The following is a 21,398-nucleotide window of genomic DNA, read 5'->3' on the forward strand; positions in this document are numbered from 1 at the left end:
GTCAAAGAATATTTTAAAAAAGGTGGAGGCACATAGAGTCTGGTTAGGCAGGAGAAAATCAAAAGGTTATGAGGGATAAACAAACGTGGATCACACAGATAAGCCACACCCTTACTGAATGGTGAAGCAGACTTGAAGAGCCTACTTCTGTTCCTAATTAGTGTCTTTATACTTTGTGCACAGATTTTACTTGTTGGCCTAAGAGTGTAAAGGATTTGTCTGATCTTAAATATTTCTTCTATAAAGACCAGCATTTACTGTTCATCCCTAACTGCCTTATCAGTCAAATGGTAATAGGCTGCCTTCTTGAATTCTGTCGGTCACGTGGTATTATCAGGAAGGGAGGCCAGGCTTTAATCTGCAACAGTGAAGAAACAGGAAAGTGTGCAGTTTGGAGGAGAACTTGTAGTTAATGGCGTTGCCAATTGTCTGCTGACCTTGTCCTTCTAGTTAGTAACGGTTGCAAGCTTGGAAGGTGCTTTCATAAGGAAGTTTGGCAAGTTGCTGTAGCGATTCTTGTAAATGCTGCTGCCTCTGAGCTCGAATTGGAGGAGGAAACGTATATTTCAGGAATGGGACAAGGTGCCGGTTGACGTGATGATGTCAATCTTCTCAAATGCTGAACTCACCTGGGAATTCTTCCTACTGGTGCTTTACAGATTGTGGGCAAGCTTTGTACAGTCAAGAGGCAAGTTGTGCCTTGCAGAATTACTGACTTCTGACCTGATTTTGTTGCTGGAGTATCTTGTCTACTTCGGTTTTCAGTCCACTGGTGATCTCCAGGATGCTGATCAATAGTAATGCCATCAAAATCAAGAGGCACCTTTCAATATCAAGATACACCAGATGTAAAAGATACACCAGATGCTGATCTAGACATGGTCTCCTCAGCTGGGTTCTCTCTTGTTGGGGATGATTATTAGCCCGCTGGTAGCATGAGTATTACTTGGGACCTCAGAGCCAAAGCTTGAATGTTGTCCCGGTCTTTCTGCAGGTAGGCACAGACAGCTTCATTGTCTGAATGGTTGTGAGCAGGAACAGAATACTGTGCAAGGGGCATCCCACTTCTGACTTTATGATTGACAGAAGGTAATTGATGAAACACCTGAAGAGGACTTGGCCTAGCTCACTACCCAGAGGACGTCCTGCAATGTTGTTCTTGGGCTGAGATGATTTCCCTTTAACAAGCACAACTCCAAAAAGACTGGATTCCCTCTGACTTCACATCTACTAGGCCCCTTGGTGCTATGTTTAGTCACACGCTGCCTTATGTCAGGACAGTCAGTCTCACCACATCCCATTAAATTCCAGTCTTTTAACCATACTTGCAGCAAAGCTACAAGAGTATGGAGCACCAGTGAGCAGGTAATTGATGTCAAAGATAGTGCTGTTGACAGCATTTCTGACTGAAGACGGCTGTAAACACTTCAGACATATTCTTTGCACTGACTGTACGGCTCCACCATCATTGACATTACGGCTAGTTTTTTTTGAACCACCTCCTGTTATTTGCTCAACTGGATACTACAGACCTGCAGAGGTGAGATCTACTCTTGTTGGTTGTGGATTGCTTTCCTCTGTCACATGCTGGTTTGCAGAAAAATAGCCCTGTATTGCCGCTTCACCAGGGTGGCATCTCCTTTAAAGTAAAAGATACACCAGATGCTGATCTATACATGGTCTCCTCAGCTCCTCACTGAACTCGGGAAGGTCACCTAGTTTACTGGTAATGACAGGGTAGAGGGCAGGAGGTTACTGATTACAGTTGAATATAATTCTGCTGCTGCTGATAGCCCATAGAGCTTTAGAGCTTCTAGGTCTGTCCTAAATGTATTCCATTAGGCACTGATGATGTGACATGATAAGGTGAATCGTGTTCTCAGTGTTAAAGTGGGACGTGGTCTCCTCAGGAACTGTGCAGTGGTCATTTCTATCAATACGGTCATGGACAGATGCATCTGGAACAAGTAGATCAGGAAGTACAAGGTCAAACAGGTTCCTCCAGCCGATTTGTTTGCCGTTATCTGCCACAGGCCTAGCTGGTAAATACATGCCTCAGCCAGCAGAGGCAGTAGTGTTGTCATCAAGTTGCTCTTGATGGATGCTACATATCTCTTGCCAGAGTACATTCTATCCCTTTGCTACCATCAGTCCACTTCCTAAGTGGCATCCAATACTGGGCAGCATGGTGGCTCAGTGGTAAGCTGAACCAGTGACCGGATAATAAAATGTGAGGCTGGATGAACACAGCAGGCCAAGCAGCATCTCAGGAGCACAAAAGCTGACGTTTCGGGCCTAGACCCTTCATCAGAGAGGGGGATGGGGGGAGGGAACTGAAATAAATAGGGAGAGAGGGGGAGGCGGACCGAAGATGGAGAGTTCCCCCTCTCTCCCTATTTATTCCAGTTCCCTCCCCCCATCCCCCTCTCTGATGAAGGGTCTAGGCCCGAAACGTCAGCTTTTGTGCTCCTGAGATGCTGCTTGGCCTGCTGTGTTCATCCAGCCTCACATTTTATTATCTTGGAATCTCCAGCATCTGCAGTTCCCATTATCTCTGAACCAGTGACCGGGTTTGATTCCATCTTCAGCCATCTGTCTGTGTGGAGTTTGCATGATCTCTGTGTCTGTGCGGGTTTCATCTTGTGCTCAGGTTTCCTCCCACTGTCCAAAGACGTGCGGGCTAAGAGAATTGCTCATGCTAAATTACCCATAATGTCTGGAGACGTGCAGGCTAGGTGTATTACATAGAACATAGCAGCACAGTACAGGCCCTTCGATGTTGTGCCGACCTGTCATACTGATCTCAAGCCCATCTAACCTACACTATTCCATGTACATCCACATGCTTGTCCAATGACAACTTAAATGTACCTAAAGTTGGCGAATCTACTACATTGCAGGTAAAGTGTTCCATTCCCTTCCTACTCTGAGTAAAGAAACTACCTCTGACATGTGTCCTATATCCTTCACCCCTCAATTTAAAGCTATGCCCCCTCATGCTTGCCATCACCATCCTAGGAAAAAGGCTCTCCCTATCCAACCCTCTGATTATTTTATATGTCTCAATTAAGTCACTTCTCAACCTTCTTCTCTCTAACAAAAACAGCCTCAAGTCCCTCAGCCTTTCCTCAAATGACCTTCCCTCCATACCAGGCAACATCCTAGTAAATCTCCTCTGCACCCTTTCCAAAGCTTCCACATCCTTCTTATAATGCAGTGACCAGAACTGTACGCAATATTCCCAGTGCGGCCGCACCAGAGTTTTGTACAGTAACAGCATAACCTCATGGTTTCGGAACTCAATCCCTCTATTAATAAAAGCTAAAACACTGTATGCCTTCTTAACAACCCTGTCAACCTGGGTGGCAACTTTCAACGATCTGTGTACATGGACACCGATATCTCTCTGCTCATCTACACTACTAAGAATCATAACATTAGCCCAGTACTTTGCATTCCGGTTACTCCTACCAAAGTGCATCACCTCACACTTGTCCGCATTAAACTCCATTTGCCACCTCTCAGCCCAGTCATGGGATTTGCTGGGTTACAGAGATAAAGGTGGTGGGGGCTGGGTTTGGGGGAGACACTCTTTGGTGGGTCAGTGCAATGGGTTGAATGGCCTCTTTCTACGCTTTAGGTTTCTTGCATATATGTGACTCTATATCAGAAGATTTCATATGGTCTAGAGTTAATGATTAAATGCAAACTTTGTACCGACAAACATGTACAGGCTCAAAGTATCCTGAAAAAAACATCAATCCTGGTCTATTTGATAGCTGATCCACTAAACATTTGCAAAATGAGGCAGGTGTCAATGATATTAACCTCATATAGCCTTTTGCAACACTAATATAGAGCTACCAATAGCTCACTGATTTGGATTGTCTGTTCTCAAGTTAGAGGCGGTGCAGATAAAGTAAATATGATAAATGAGTTACTAGCTCCTAACTTCAATTTATACCAAAGGTATTTGTTATCATGTTAGATTCTGAGGTGGGTGCGATACCAGCACCTCAAAACATTGCTTTTGTTCCTAAGTTGCTGGAAAAGCTCAGCAGGTCTGGCAGCATCTGTGAAAGAGAAAACAGAGTTAACGTTTCGGGTCCATAACCCTTCCTCAGAACGTGCTGGGCAGCTTTTCCAGCAACTTTGATTTTGTTCCTGATTTACAGCATCCACAGTTCTTTTGTTTCTCAAAACACAGCTTTTCTCTAGGGCCCCAGGACCTAAGAACCTTCCTGACGATGGATTAATCTGACACTGAATGCACTAGTATCCATAAGAAACAGGACCAGGGATAAGTCTTTCCCTCTTGATGGTATCAATGCTAAACTGCATTAACTATTCTATCTAGAAGCATGTTCCACATTCTTCCACTTTCTGATTAGAGATTCCTTTTGTACCATTAAGTTAATTTATTTGTGTCTGTTCTAGAAGTGTCTAAATTATCAGATAATTTCATATTCTTAAAATCCCTCAGCACTATAATTGCTGGATTAAAAAAAGTCTCAAGCTGTTTCAACTTTTCTAATAGATGTACCTTCACAGTCTCTGCCTTTTTTTGTGCCCTCGATGCTTTTACATTCCTTAAAGCTATGGTGATTAGATCTATGCACAGTATCCAAGCATGGTCTAATTAAACGTTAGAATTTTAACATAGCTTTTCTGATTTCCAATTCAATTCCCCTCGAAATTAACTCAAAATTAACTCAAAATGCTTGCCATGCATTTTCACTGTCCTTGTTGACTTGTCTTTCTCTCAATTTTGATGCTAAATTTTGAAAGCCAATTTACTGCCTGAACTATCCAAAGTTCTGTTCCATAGATTTGGTTCAGTACCATTGTGAACAGTCCAAATTCCTCTGTTGTATCATTTCTAACCTTCCGGAGATCAGGATAAGCTTCAGTTGGCTATTTTTGCCAACCAACAATGGTTAATAAGTAAAAAGTACAAAATATTATTAACTTACAATGTATACAGTCAAATGAATCAGCAATCAGGACACTGGATTCAACATGTAGCAATTTTGCTTTATTTTGGATTAAATCCAAGTTGAGAAATAGTTAGCAACTAAATATTAGTTTGATTGTGAACAACTCGAGGAAAGCTGGGTTAAAGTACAAATGGTTTTCTGTATTAAGTTACACAGAAAGTGTGTTTATAGGAGGGAGAACTTGTATTTTTGTGAAATTGTGTAAAGTCTGCAGTGAAATTAGCATCAACCATTTCTCTAATCATGGACTTGTCCACCTGCAGATACATCTTCCTACTAGATTTCCAGACATTTGCCATGAGGAGTGAAACAGACAGGAATACAAACAGAAAGAAAAAGGAAGGAAGAAGGAAAGAAAGACTGAGACTAATTATCACAACAGCATTTGGCAAAATCTGAAATGCTAAGGCATAAACTACTACAGAATCATATAATGGGAAAAGTCAACAAATAAAAATCAGTCCTACGACAAACTTTCATAAAAAAGTGTTTATAACATAACTATTTAAACAACTGTCAGCCATGTGCAACATGATACGTAAAATAGAGTTATAATGATTCAGCCTGGCTTTCGACATCTCCTGTTCAGGGTGTTGACAGAAAAAAAAGGTACAGATGCAAAACTTTAAACTTGTATGTTCTCTCCACAACAGCCTGACCGACTGAGCACTTCCGGCATTTCCGATATTTTTCCCCCGCAGCTGTCCAGTTCTGTTTGGGCAGTTGTACAAACACAGCTTTGAAAACCTTGCGCTTCTGTCCTTCGATATTCCAACTCAAACAAAAAGCAGCCAAGTGGAGCTGTTTATACATAGAAATGCTAAAGATAGCAAAATTGGTCATCTGCTCTTCAATGTTACATCAGCCAGAGTAATAATAACTCAGTTTACAGTGACTGGAAATATTTACCTGGAATAATTGAGAGACACATTTCACCTATGGTTGTCACGTTCTTCAGCTGACTTTGGAAACAACTGAACATTCTTCAGCCATTCAACAAAATAAAAAAGTTAAATCACAAAAGCATTTTTTAAAAACTGTGCAGCTTCACCAAATCCAACGTACTCTGGCAGTGATAATATCGAAGCTTAATCGAAGGTAAGTAAAAATCAAAAGTAAAATGCACACTTTACTCTTTAACACACTGCAAATTCCACATTATTGTTCCTTGAAAGAGCAAAATCCTAAACAGGTCACAGGGTTTCTGAGGGACGCCTATTTAAAAACCCCATAAGCCACAAGACATTGTGATGTTTACACTACACAATGCGCCAAGAAAATGTGACAAGAAATAACTAAACATGCAATAATTTAGAACTGTTGTTTAAGTCACACTGTTAGATCTGGAGAAAGGCAGGTATCAAAAGTAATGTGTTGTGCTTAAGTCGGACTTTTCCGGGGAGATTCTGAACTTTGCAGGGCACACACTTAATTCCTTAATACTATATATCCAAAATGGGAATGCTATCAACAATTGATACTGGAACAAACTGATAGTACCTATTTCCCAAAAGGGATAGACGTTTTCTGGTACAATTTATTAACAGTAAGGTTCAATCACAGAGTCTTTGCTGTAATTCAACAACTAAGGTTTCAACTCCAAATCCATTTGCCAGCTTTAATAACATGCTCACAACGGAATTACCACCAGGAATTTTCCATAATGAGTAACAGGGAAGACTAAACTCAAGTACATCGAAAAGCAGGCTACTGCAGGCACAGGAATTCTGAAACAAACTAAAAACGCAAGAATTCTCTCTAAGTTAGGCGACAGTGGTGCGGAGAAGGATAGAGTTAACAATTCAGGCCTCTCAGAAAATCACTGGTCTGATGTGTTAACCCAATCTCCCACTCTCCAAAGAGGAAATCTGCTAGAGGATTTCCAGCATTTAAAAACTTACGATTTAAAAGGCATGTTAACTGACTTAGTAACTGGTGGCATATCGTTCCCATGAATGAGGGATGTGATCTTCGGCTGGAATGGAGGATCGAACAATTAAGGTTATTTAAGTAAATAATCATCTTAAATAATTGTCCACTTATTCAAATTCTTCAGCTTCCTCAACAGGCTATAATTGCACTATAGCACATAGTCTATGATGTAAATACAAGATCTCTGTTTTAATTTTACTTGAATTAAGATTTAAATCACTGAGTTGGGAAATTAAGAAACTTGATCACCAGAAATAGAGTGTGTCATACATTATTTACAAATGTAAAAAGAGAACTTAAAATTTCCCTTCTGCATGGAAAGCAATTAGGAATTACTTTCTCCAAAACTCATGCAACAGATTATAGCCTACATGTCAGACTAGCTTTTCAGCATTCATTCATGGCTTCACAAAGCAAGGATAAATCTGTTCTGTAACTAATGTAACATAAACTGGAAAGCTTCTACCTTAGAGCCCAAGTGGGGAATGAGTTTTGGAAAAATTGTCGAGTGAGTGTGTGAGTGAAAGCTTTTCATTAATATGAGTTCTTGTTAGACAAGGTGAAAGACACTGAGTAAATTTAACATTAATCTTAGTTTTGATATTGGTTCAGTAATGTAACCAAGGAGGAACCCCACAAGGTTTGAAGTTTTTCCAATGACAAACCTCTAAGTAAACTGCCTGTCACCACCTTGGCATCCTGCGTGTTACCATGTGAACTTGTTTTTTTAATTTAAACACTTCTGGCAAGTTATTAAGTGTATTGTTTGATGCCTCATGATAAATTCAAGTTCAGAGCAGACTCAAGGAGAAGGCTAGAACCGTCTTCAGGCTTAAACTTCAATGTAACTTTACACAGTAACACTAATTACAACATATGGTAGCCGAGATATACCAGGCTGATCTTCTATTCGTAAGAAGCAATCTTGTTGCTTCATGCATTTAGGCCCATGTATGCTCTCAAATGTTTCTAGTTAAATGCAATGTTATCTGTCTTGGTCAAGAATACAGTGTTCTAACTTGGCCCACAGTCTGCTAATTGTGCTCAGTGATGTGCAACTCCATGGCATCAGAAGGCAGTTCCTGGTCCCCTAAGCCACTACACAACAGCAAGTGTCTTGAGACATTCTAATAAAATAAAAAGAAGTTGTGCAAAAGAGTTAACTTTTGGTTACAGAGTATGCCATGTTCTTTAAGAGATGGTGAGGCAAAGGTAAAAAAGTCAAACATCTATTTCCTAATTTTAGGAAACATCCACGATCCATTATAATTCAATGCTGCAGAGGAAGGTTTGCATTCAGGCAGTTAACAGTTCGTTCTGTAATTTGACACAGCGACAATGGCAGTTTTTCAAACAAACTTTTATTCTGTTGTTGCCACTTTTAAGAGGTTTGCGTTACTAATAGGAAAATAGGAGATCTCATTTAATGTGAAATCTTCTTTCTCTCAATACTCTGAAGGATACTCCTGATAAAAGTCAGTAGAATAAACCCAAAAAGTTTCCCCCAGATTAGGGATAAGCCAAATAAAATGCAATGTTTCCACTTTGTTATTCTTTTTGAAACATCTGGACTGAAATAGTTTGTTCATCGTCTTAATAGTTACTGAATCTCTGCACTCAGCTCAACACTAAATCTGCCCATCCTAGTAACTTGTCAAAATGCCACTTTTAGCTGCCATTTGTTCAGCTTGATTTAACAGAAGCTGATATCTCTGCTACCCAGTGGGAAGGGAGGGGGAAAAAAGAAGGATCCAAGAAGAGCTCTTAGGAGGTTTACTAATACATTTTAAATACCTTATAGATTTACAACCGAATTTTAAATTTAGTAACCTGTTTACAGGTAACTGGGCTAAGATCCGTACCATTTCAAAAGGCTCGATTGTGACCTCTGCATATTATTGCTATGCTTTTGTACCTCCATTCACAGTTTTGAGTTTCTTCCAATTAAGCAAATTACAGTTTGAAGTCTAAAATTTCACAAATATCCAAAATACAGATCCAGTCAGCATCCAAAGTTAGGTCAAAATCATCAGTATTTACTTGGTTCATAACATTTACACGTTGACTAAATTCTCTAAATGAAAGCATAAGCCTTAACAGAAAAAGACATCCAAAATACGAAGGGTACACCAATGCATCGTTCCCCCGGACACACTCGCTATCGTCTTGTGAATGTGCTCAAAAATGAAAAATGTAACAGCAGTGGAAAAAAACATCGGGCCAACATTTCAGGTCAAATGACCTTGCACCAGAATTGGTGGTGTTACAAATGAATAACTTGGAGGAGGAAAGATGGAATGACATTTATTCACTTCTGGCCCATCTCCAATTATTTGCCTCTCTCCCTTTTCCCACCTCTGTTCATATGTAAAGAATCCCATTCTGTCAGGAAAAAAGGATTATTCAATGAGAGATCATTCCGCAGCCTGGAACTGTGTTGAACCTTTCAAAAACATTCCAAAGAGCTAATGCCAATAAGCCTGAAACGAAAAACATGTTTCCTGAAAATGTAAGTGATCTATCCCATTCAGGTTGTTTTTATAAATGTAAACTGGGAAGGGCAAGGAATGAGGACAATGCAACATAATTGGTACTTTACAGTCTTTTATAGTTATGTTTCTTTAATTCTTACTTACTCTCACAGCCACAAACAAGTACAAATTAAAGAATGAATTGTGGGGTTGTAAACAAAAATATTTTAATATTAAAATAGGCATTAAACCACACATTTGCAAGCCAGTGTCTTTGAAAGAGAACCTCGAAAAAGAGGTCCTCAAATTATGATTGTTTCTACAAATTAAGCTTGGCAGCAAATTTATCTCTTGCTTTACAATACATTTTGCTTTTCGGTGTTGGAGGATAATTTCTCCCGTCATTAGGAAAAAGGGGCCTCTAGTTTATGAGCCAATGTTGACAGAACTTTCATCAAACAAATTGATATTTAAACTTTCAATCTATGAGGGCCAAATATCTCAAAACTGAGCTTTTTCTTAAAAAGAATATCACTGTTACAACATGAAAAATGCCCAAAGACGGAATAATACTGCTTAGCTCAGAATAGCAAGTATTTTGCACAAGTTGGCGAGATGTGCTGGAGTGAGGCATGGAAGGAAGTAAATTACTGGCATTTTCTGTGACCAGGGCTTTTTTTTTGGGGGGGGGGGGGGTGCACAGCGAGGAAGCCAATGGAACGTTTGTACACTGATCAGCAAAACTCCTGGGACTTCTGTTTCAAATGAGAAAAATACTCTTGACTTGCACCTGAAGTGATATTGTAAGTTGACTTGAAAATTTATGCAAAATATCTGTCATGCTGTTAAATTGAAAGTATAACAGGAAGAACAGTACTTACAAGGACTGTTCAAAATTTGGGAGAGTCACTTCTTCCTAAGCTTTGAGGATGTTTGGTTTCATGTTGAAGAAGTATAAAGTTAAAAATCAGTTCACACAACTCATCCACCTGAAAATGACCTATTGCAATAACTCGATTAAAAAAAACAAACATTGTTGTAGGCTTGCACCCCAGACATGATTTCCTGCCAATTTTATTGGGGCCATGAAGGTCTTATGGTAATATCCCTATGATGCGGGAGGACAGGGTTCAAGTCCAGCCCTCTCTAGAGGTATCACATAGCAGTGCTAAACAGGCTGATCAGAAAAAAAGGTCCTAGAAAAGTAAACCTTGCAGCAAATTTGACTCTTGGCTTCTATCATGCTCTTCTTTTTAAAATAATGATCCTTCTTAATCATTTTAATGCTTGGAATTTTTTTTTCATTTGAGAAGCAGGCCTATTACTTTTTCTTTACAAATGATGATGAAGATCTTTTATATTTCCTGCATTTTACTACAGGATACAAGTGAATATTAAAACAGATCTGCAAAACTTTCGACAAGGAAGTGCACTCAAGGTAGTCAAGTGCTAAGCTAATGGCAGGCTCATGGTCAGTATCACTGCATGGATTAGCAAAATGAAATTTAAAATGCAACTCATTTGATACTAACCAGCTCCACTGAAAAAAAAAATTGATAGATCTTCACTGCAATTCCATCCAGAATTTAATTGTTAACAAGAGTTCGAACTGGCAGATCCGGAACAGATAACTCACCAAATTAAGCTCAGGAAGCTGGGTGATAAGGCATTCACAGCCCTTCATACCATGTGATGCACTTTAAATGCTTCAGCAAGTAAGCAGATGAGGTCTGAAAATTGGCACCTCCAACAATTCAGCACTACCTCCGGATTGCACAGATGTGAGACCAGAATAAGACCTGAACACTCAGCCTTCTAATTTGGAGCCAATACGCTGACAGTAAATTTAAAAAGGTCACAAAACCTGCAAAAAGCCTGTGGCAGATCTGCCACATGGTAAAGGGATTGCATTTAACGTCTTGTGCACTGCTTTAGTCATTACTATTTTGTTTCATCTGGTGACTTTTGATCAATTATTTAACCCTTGGCGGCTGCATTTTCTATATAAAATATGACTTTTTTTCTAGTTCTAAACTGAATATACACAGCATTTGATCAGTGCATGCTTCACGTGCTAAAATCAATTAAGCTTTGTTCATCTATTTACATACACTATCCATTTACAAGGCCATTTTTAACGCCAAGAGATCTGCAGAGACAAGTGAATAATGCTATCCTTTGACTATTTTCTGAATAATGATTGAGATGAGTGATTGTAGGCGTTTTGGAAAGTGACATTTCAAAATCCAAAACACATACACGTTATTAACAAAAAAAATCTCACTACAACGTCATAGGATGGGACATGCAATATCGATTCAAATGTAAGCAAAACATTCACATTAGATACAAGATTTTCCCAAGGGTTCAAGTTCATTCATTGGTCACCAACAAGAGTAGTTTAGTGATGAACAATATAGTAGAAACACCAAGTAGGAGGCAGAAGATACATGGGTGTTGGAACAGACCTTGATACTTTGGGATAAGTCAGTTGCTAGGGCCACTCCATGCTAAAATATTTTTTCAGTACGCCTCAACTCATCAAAAACAATAGTAGCAAGACATCCAAATGCAGAACAATTTAAAAAATACAAATTTAGGTTGCTTGAACCAACTGCAATTTTTCCAAAGAACAGTAGAGACGATACAAATGAACATGCTCACAAGGGCGTAAAATGCAAATGAAGAGACAGCTTACCTTCTACTGGAGAAGTTTTCAATCTTCTGCAGATATCCTGAACATCACCATACGTTTCATGTATTTTACTGACTGCTTCACCAGATCGCAGTTCCATGAGGGCTCGCAGGTCCCCGACAGTGCAGCCAAATTCACTGTCATGGTTGCCCTCTGCAACAGAGTTGCCTGGATGGTGGCTTGTTGTGTTATTAGTCATTTTTCCACTGAATAAAAGGTTTAACCTGATGTTGAAAGATTCTGTCCAGATGCTGGTATAGCAGTCCTACTGACAGTTCCAATGGGAGTCTGCAAATTTTAAATTGGTTTTTAACTCTTGCAGCAGTGGTGCAAACATCAGTAGAACCAAATTCTCTGAATCAAGGAGCCGTATGGAAGTCCATGTTACTGTAACTGCAGCCTAGTAGCAACAGTGTAATTTCTGCTCTTGCATCTCTTGGTGACAGTAAGCCACTGAGAAAATCTGAAAAATAGAAAGGTGTAATGTGTTTAGCTAATGACTGACACTTGACACTCAGCTTTCAAGAATCAGTGATCTTAAAGAAGAATTTCACACTTATGTAATAGAAATCATTAGAAGTTTTAAAAAGACATTAACTGCTGTTCAACTTACCTGTGATCAAAACAAAAAATTCATTTTTGGTAGAGAAATAGTTATTACAAAAAGGCACATTACAAAAATGAAACATTTTAAAATTCAAATTTAACATGCCTTGTTTTCAAAAACTCAACACAACACTCAAGTGATGTTTTTAATGCCCTTCTTGGGTCAGGGTATAATATTTCTGCAACAAATCACTATTTGGTTGACCAGTGGCACTTCTGCCACTCCCCATTGCCATCCCATCACCTATAAACCGCATATTTGGGATTTAAATATCTGACAAGGTACAAGAATACCAGCTGAGCAAAAAAATGGCCCTTTACTGCATTAGGAGGAAAATTTAATATTTTCAATTATACATGTTCACCAATCAGGAGCTGCACACAACACACATGCAAGAAAGAAGAACGGTTTAATGATATTATCACTGGACTGTTAATCTAGGGACCCAATTATCCTGGAGACCTGTTTTCATCACCTACGATGGCAGATGGTGGAAATTGAACTCAATACCAAAAAAAAATCTGGAATTAAGAATCTAATGACGACCACAAATCCATTGCCTTTTGGTCAGGAAACCCCACCTGGTTCACTAATGCCCTTCAGGAAAAGAAACTGCCACCCTTATCTAGCCTACATGGGGCTCCAGCAACGTGGTTCTCTCTTAACTGCCCTCTGGGCAATCAATGGGCAACAAATGCTGGCCTAGTCAGTTATGCTCTCACCTCGTGAATGAATAAGAAAAATCGAAAAGGAAATCAACACTGGATTTCCTCCCCTTTCCCACTTCAGTGTGCTTCCTATCATTTCTTTAAAAGCTTTAACCTTATTCACACTGACCAAGTCCACTGCTCTTAACAAGTGAGATCACTTAATTCCGTGAAATGTTAAAAATACAGGTGAACCAAAGCTAATTTATGTTCTGATCCCATATGATTTTATCCCTGTACACAGAAGTTACCAAAGGGGACAGGAAGACCATATTAATGCTTCTAGTGTATTAAAGAAGTGTTTTGATTTCTGTTTGGAGTACAAGAGTGCAAAAGACAGCGGGGATCTCAAACCAGGGCAAAACATGAAAATGTACACCTTAATGCAACTTTTTATATGACACTTTTCTCACGGCACAGGCCTCCTGTGGATATACGATAATTCATTTTTCATTCCACAAGCAGAGGAGAGTCCGTTTGAAAAAGGTTTAATTGCAGAATTAAAGCTCTATTAATTCTTGACGCATTTCTGGCAAAGCGCTCCACCTTCACCAATGACAAACCAGGTCTACATGATTCAACATTTCAATTCAGTTGCTTGGTCTAGCCAGCAGGTGGCAACACACATGATCAATCTTCAGTGGACAACACCCAATAACTTTCTCCCCCTATCCTCCAACACCTTGTCAAACGGGCAAAGCCTGTTAATAATCCCCCAGGAGGACAACTGCAAACAGTAAATCAAAGCCAGGATTCAAAGCTGAGTCACCCAACTGAGAATCTGGAAACAGACTTGTGTTGCACCTGTTTGTCGCTTTTATAACGTCTCCTCCTATAACCCTTCCGGTGCCAAAAAGATTTTATGTCTTGAGCATCTGGCTCGTATTTGTTGAATAAACATAGAGCGAGCTTTCAGTCAGTCTTCTGTGTACAGTAACTACATATTTGAATAAGCAATGCACACTCATGGACAATGAGCTGCAATTTCCAACCATGAAAAGTTATAGAACAAAGAAAATTACAGCACAGGAACAGGTCCTTCAGTCCTCTAAGCCTGTGCCGATCGAGATCCTTTGTCTAAGTCTATCATCTATTTTTTAAGTGTCTGTATCCCTTTACTCCCTGCCCATCCATGTACCTGTCCAGATACATCTTAAAAGTCACTATCGTGTCTGTGTCTACCACCTCCGCTGGCAACGCGTTCCAGGCACCCACCACCCTCTGGTAAAGAACTTTCCACGCATATCTCCCACAAAAATCCCTCCTCTCACTTTGAACTCATGACCCCTAGTCAGTCCCCCACTCTGGGGGAAAAAGCTTTTTGCTATCCACCTTGTCTATACCCCTCATGATTTTGTAGACCTCAATCAGGTCCCTCCCCTTCAATCTCCATCTTTCTAATGACAATAATCCTAATCTACTCAACCTTTCTTCACAGTTATCACCCTCCATACCAGACAACATCCTGGTGAACCTCCTCTGCACCCTCTCCAAAGAATCCACATCCTTTAGGTAATGTGGCGACCAGAACTGTACACAGTACTCCAAACCAAAATCTTATACAACTGTAACATGACCTGCCAACTCTGGTACTCAATATCCTGTCCGATGAAGGAAAGCATACCATATGCTTTCTTGACCACCCTATTGACCGGTGTTGCCACCTTCAGGGAACAATGGACCTGAACACCCAGATCTCTCTGTACATCGAATTTTCCCCAGGACTTTTCCATTTACTGTACAGCTCGCCCTTGAATTTGATTGTCCAAAATGCATCATCTCGCATTTTCCCAGATGGAACTCAATTTGCCATTTATCTGCCCAACTCTCCAATCTATCTATATTCTGCTGTAATCTCTGACAGTCCCCTTCACTATCTGCTACTCCACCAATCTTTGTGTCATCAGCAAACTTGCTGATCAAACCACCTACACCTTCCTCCAGATCATTAACATATATCACAAACAACAGTGGTCCCAGCACAGATCCCTGTGGAACACCACTGGTCACAGGTCTCCAATTTGAGAACCCCCTTCCACTACTACTGTCTCCTGTTGCCTAGCCAGTTTTTTATTAAAATCCATCTAGCTAGCACACCCTGGACCCCATGTGACTTCACTTTCTTCATCCGCCTGCCATGGGGGGACCTTATCAAATGCCTTACAGAAGTCCATATGACATCTACAACCTTTCCCTCAATCAACTTTGTAACTTCCTCAAAGAATTCTATTAAGTTGGTAAGACATGGCGTTCCTTGCACAAAACCATGTTGCCGAACACTGATAAGCCTATTTTCTTCCAAATGGGAATAGATCCTATCCTTCAGTATCTTCTCCAGCAGCTTCCCTACCACTGACGTCAGGCTCACCAGTCGATAATTACCTGGATTATCCTTGCTACCCTTCTTAAACAAGGGGACAACATTAGCAATTCTCCAGTCCTCCAGGGCCTCACCTGTGTTCAGGATGCTGCAAAGATATCTGTTTCAGCTGAAGTAGATGCTGTGCTGCATTCTGACATCTCCCTCAAAAACACGAGCAGTCTCACGGAAGAAAGCTAACTAAACAAATAAAAAAACTGCTCCCTTCAATGCAATACTGCCAATTACTGAAATGAAAGCATCCATGAATGAGAATTTTGTTCTTTAAACAAAGCACACTCCTGGGAAAAAATATTAACATGTTAAATCTATTTTTCAATGATTAGAAATATGGCTGAAAACATTTATAAAATGTCTCTTACTTGCAATACTCTTATACTGTGCACATATCCAATGGAAACAGCATAAACGTATGAAAGTGATAGAATAACAGTAACTTCCATTCAACAAATTATAGTGACACCAGCGAGAACCATCTCTAAATCAATAAATCTCGACCAGCTAACAGAACATTTGATTTTCCTAATGACACTGCTCAACCTTCATCTCCACTGTCACTGACAAAGGTACAGAGACTTATCCTTGCGTGGTTTAGGCCCTTGTCACCCACTCCCTACTTCTAATAGGGGTTTCTTTATGTTTAGATTTAAAAAAAAGTGATTCAACCATGTGCCAGAGAAGTCAGCTTTGTTCCTCAATGTGAGAAGCCAGGAAAATCCAGCAAACACAACTCTGCAGTTGTCTAATCTAGCAAGGCTGAGGCATGACTGCTATTCAAGCACAGGCAATTCCTTAGAAAATTCTTGACATTCTAATAAGGGAAGGGTTGTTGAGAACATGCAATGCCTTTTCCCCTTGTCACTCATTTGCCTGTCTTATTAAAATATAAAACACACACAAAAACAGAGCCATTACTCCTACCATTCAGCTGATTAAGATAATGTTAGCAACTTATTAAAATGGATTAAAAAATTTCACCACCAATACCCATTTTAGAAGATCAGCTGCACGGAATTAAACAATATCTCAGTTTTTCTTTGCTCGTATCCTACTTTAAGTTGTTAAATGACCAGCCCAGTTGCCGGGAAGGAAACAGTAAAAGATTGCTTAGAGGAACTGTCAAGCCAAATTTTAGAGCAAACTCAATTAACATACTGACAGCCGATGAGCTCTGGGCTGAATGACGACATCAATTAACATTAATTCAGTTCCCTTACAGACAATTGGAAACGCTCAAAGTCAGCACTTGCAGTCATTAAGAATTACTGTTCAATATGAAACAAAGATATCATAGCTGCACTTATTTGATTTCTCTTCCCCCCTCCAAAAATGATCATCTTTGGTCTCAAGCATTGCAGTTCTGAAAGAGGATCACTGAACCAGAAACATTAACTCTGCTTTCTCTGCACTGAGGCTGCCTGACTGACTGAGTTTTTCCAGCAATTTCTGTTCTGTTTTCAGATTTCCAGCATCCACAGTTCTTTAGCTTTTTTAAAAAAAACACAACCCAACTGATCTAAACTGCAGTAACATTTATTTCTGCTATCCGCACCACTGCCTTTCCCTGCAACTTTGTTTCACAAGAGGGCAACTTGCTTTCTCCTCTGTTTTATCAATTACATTCTGTGGTCAAGCAGGAAATCAATTTCAGTTGGCATAAACTTTCCTTTGTCTCCCTGGCTGAAATGAAGTGTTCCATCTGGCAGTCTGGCTGTAGAACCAGCAAAACACACCCACTGACAACAAGTCACATTCAACGTCACTCAGAACCACCATCTGAACACACAACTTGAGGTGACAGTCTTTCTTCTACTGAGGCTGCTGTGCTCTTTTAATAGCGGAATTTTGAGACTATAAAACAGAATATTGCAAATTAAAAAGCGACCTCTGCCTGTACAGCGACTAGAGTTTCAGTTCAACTAACTTACTTGTATTGTGCCATTAATGTAATAACATGTCCCAGATTATTTTATAGAAGCGTTATTAAAAAACCAAACACAGAAGATATTAGGTCAGACAATCAAAGGTTTGGTAGAGAGAGATCTTAAGACTTAAAGAAGTGTCACAGATGGAAAGGAAGGTAGCTGGACGGAGAGGTATAGGGACGGAATGCCTGGTATTTGAGAATCAAGTAACTGAAGGTATGGTCAATGGCTGAGCTATTATAATTGGAAATACATAAAAGAGGTCAGAGGTGGAGGAGCACAAATCTTTCAGAGGGTTGTGTGGCTGGAAGAAATTGGAGATAAGGAGGGATAAGATCATTGAGGGAACTGAAAACAAGAAGATGAAAATTTTAAAAAAGTCAAGGCATGACCAAATAGTTAACGTAAGTCAATAAGCTACTGGAGGGGAAGATACTACAAGGGCAATCGGGGAGCAAGATTTTGACAGTGAAGCCACAAGTGCTGTATGAATATCTTTACTATGTTCTGTCTTTGAAACATCCAGAAACAGTGAACTACGAGTTACCAAAAAAAAAAACTCATCAACGCAGTTCCTAGAAATCATAGTGCACAGTGGTGATACCTGGGAATCTTAAAACAGAGAAAACAAAAATCAGCTTGAATAGAGTGGTGCGGGAAAAGCAGTGAAATTTAAAAACAAAATGCTGAACAATCAAAGAAATAAATTATCTTCAACATAGGCAGCTTCTGCAGTATTTATTGCAGAGTGCAATTCTTCAGAATCAGCTACATAGTTCTTAAGTGTTGGGTATTTAATAATTACTGAAAGCTGAATGACCAATTTATACAGTGTGTTTAAGCACATCTTTCCCAAAACCTTCCCAAAAAGTTGTTTCTTCAAGGCTACAGTTCTTCCTCAATATTCAGATGATAGTTGTATGCTGCTTGACCTTCATTCTTGCAGTTCATAATGCCATCCGAACTGATGGATTAAATTACTCTCTTGCCATTGCTCTCAGATATCCATTCTACTCTATTTCTGGAGCAAACATTCTGACTGGCAAACACTGGAACTAGATTAATTTTCACTAACTACTGCTTCTTACACACTTGACATGCATTTATGTGCAGGTTTTCATTAAGTGTAATTCACTATTCTGTGACTTAGCAAGATATTCCATATGGGAGTGCTTCAATCAAAAATTCAACAAGCACACGTTGCTCTCACTTGCTCTGTTTGAAAAAAAGTGGAGTCTCCTAACTAAAGCAGCCTCATCCTTAACCTGACAGCTGCACTTTAGAAGCTGAAGAGCAATAAACAGACATTCCTTTAGTAGGCAAAATGTGTCATACATGACACTTACTTCATACAGCAAAGTGAAAACATCTTCGCCCCAGTATATCGCTGAGTTTCTCAGGCTGGTGTCCTAGGCCTTGCCATTTTCAGTAGCTTGAATGACCTTCCCTCTTATTGTAAAGATCAGATGTGGGGATGCCCACTTATGATCTTTGTTCAACGCAACTTGCAATTCTTCTGGACATTGAATCAGTGCTTGGGTAACCTTCAGGTTTGGGCTGTTAAGTGGAAATATTTATGCTACACAACCATCAGATGTGACCATGTGACTCTGATGGTTGAGATGGAACCACCATCCATTACCATAAATGTCCTGGGCCAGAAGTGGATGTGCACCACTGACCAGAAGCTGAACTGGATAACTATGGCTACAAAATTGGGTCATAAACTGGGAAATCTGTAGAAGCCTCAACTCCTGATTGTCCAAAAACTGGCAATTTACCAAAAATGTAAAGGCACAAAACAGTATTGAACACCCTCCACTCACCTGGTTAAGTGAAAATCCTAAGTCAGGACAGAAGCTTAATGCCACCTGGGACAAAGCAGCCCACTTGATTGGTATCCACTACCTTAAACATTCACTCTCTCCAAGCAACTCACAAAAGCTACAGTGATGACCACCTACAAAAGACACACTGCAGCAATTTTCTAAGGCTCCTTTGACATCCCCTTCCAAATCTGCGACATTTATCATGCAAAGCAATGGCAGCAGACACTTGGGAACAGCATCACCAACTGTACTTGGGAGTCCAAAGATATGCAGTTAGGTGGATTGGCTATGCTAAACTGCCCTGTCATGTCCAGGCTAGATGGATAGCCATGGGAAATACAGGGAGGCTGGGGAGAGCTGGGTCTCAGTGGGATGCTCTTTAAAAAGGGTCAGTGTGATGGTTTGAATGGTTTCTTTCTACACTGTGGGAATTTTATTACTAAGATTCTATATTGCAGATACTTCATTTTCACTGGGTCAACATCCTGGAAAATTCGTCTGAACAGCTCTGTGGGTATTTCTGTCTTATGGACTTCATTATTTCTTCATGGCAGCTCACCACCGCTTCTAAAAAGGGCAGTGATGGATGCACAGTTAAATGTTAAATATTAGCTTGGTTAGCTCAGCTGAGTGGACAGATAATTTTCAATGCAGTGTGACTCCAACAGTGGGGGTTTGGTTTCTGCTCCAGATGAGATTACTAAGAAGGACTCTCCTCAATACCTCCACTTGCCTGGAGCATGGTAACCCTCAGATTAGACTCACCACATTCTAATGAGAGCGCAGTCTTATGGTCTGAATGGAGTGTAGCGACTTTACCTTTAAATAATGGCTTTACGAGAAATATTCATTATCCCATGAACAGATGGAGACAAATTCCTAAAAACCAAAAACTGTGAAGGTAGCCAATTCTCTTAAATCAAAGCAAGATCTGGGAGCAAAACTCTGCAGGGCTGCTTTGCTTTTATTATTGACTGCTAAAGCACAATGCTGCAGGAATTCTTCCAAAAGATTTCATCATCTTCATCTACATTTAAGCTTCAGTGTCTCACTGGTATTGACTCAGAATTAATTTTTAATTTAAAGGTTTAGGAACATGCATGTTGCCAGCTATGTGAATTGCTGTGTTCATTTATTTAATTCACTTAAAATGAAAAAAAGAAGTTGTGTATTAACTTCTTAATTCCATTATAAACAGAAAAACATTTTAAGTTAACTGAAGTTAACTACTTCTGCACACTCAAAATGAGAATCAGCTAAAAGAATAAATACTCAAGGCACCAATCTAGACTCTTGCATCAAGCAAAATAAGGAGAAAGTAATTTTCTATAGACTCTGCCTCTTTATTCTTTGTTGCCTTGAAATGTACATATCACAACAATTGATCCTTGAATTGGTTAAGCAGAACCAAACTGTTAAATGGACACAAGTGGCAATTTGTTGCAACCTGCACATTTTGGAGGTGGCGTGGGGGTGGGAGAGACTCATGATTGAAACAGATAGGAAATATAATCCCTTACTACTGCAACTAAGTATCATACATTTGATCCAAACATTCCAACGGTATTTCTAAAGTACTTACAGTTTAATTTAAACATAAAATGATCAGAAATCCGAACTCCACTTGCGGAACAAAGTACTCCTGTGCAATGTTATTGTAAAAATGCAAAGAAAGCATTTATAAAGAGGACTTACAAGCAGCAATTTCAGCCCGGTCAAGATTCAAGACTATGCCTGCAAACCAATGTTTGCTAGTATGCTTTATAATTCTCAAAATTAAAATTGATGAAAACCAAGAAAAGGCAAATTTTATTTAAAAGAAATGTATATGCTTTTAATCAACTAAGTAGATGTC

General features: G+C 39.6%; 1 protein-coding gene across 6 annotated transcripts in view; it reads right to left on the reverse strand.

Annotated features, from left to right (window-relative positions):
• The window catches only part of LOC125462795 (plasma membrane calcium-transporting ATPase 1-like), a 235,750-nt gene that overhangs the window by 130,090 nt on the left and 84,262 nt on the right, over nt 1–21,398 (reverse strand). For all 6 annotated transcript variants that reach the window (XM_048553178.2, XM_048553176.2, XM_048553177.2 and 3 more), the window contains exon 2: nt 12,099–12,558. In XM_048553178.2, coding sequence (XP_048409135.1) covers nt 12,099–12,294 — 196 coding nt within the window. In that variant the 5' untranslated portion in view covers nt 12,295–12,558. The remainder of the gene's footprint in view (nt 1–12,098; nt 12,559–21,398) is intronic.

Source organism: Stegostoma tigrinum, chromosome 21 (genome assembly GCF_030684315.1).
Source record: "Stegostoma tigrinum isolate sSteTig4 chromosome 21, sSteTig4.hap1, whole genome shotgun sequence".
In the NCBI taxonomy this organism is placed as follows: Eukaryota; Metazoa; Chordata; class Chondrichthyes; order Orectolobiformes; family Stegostomatidae; genus Stegostoma; species Stegostoma tigrinum.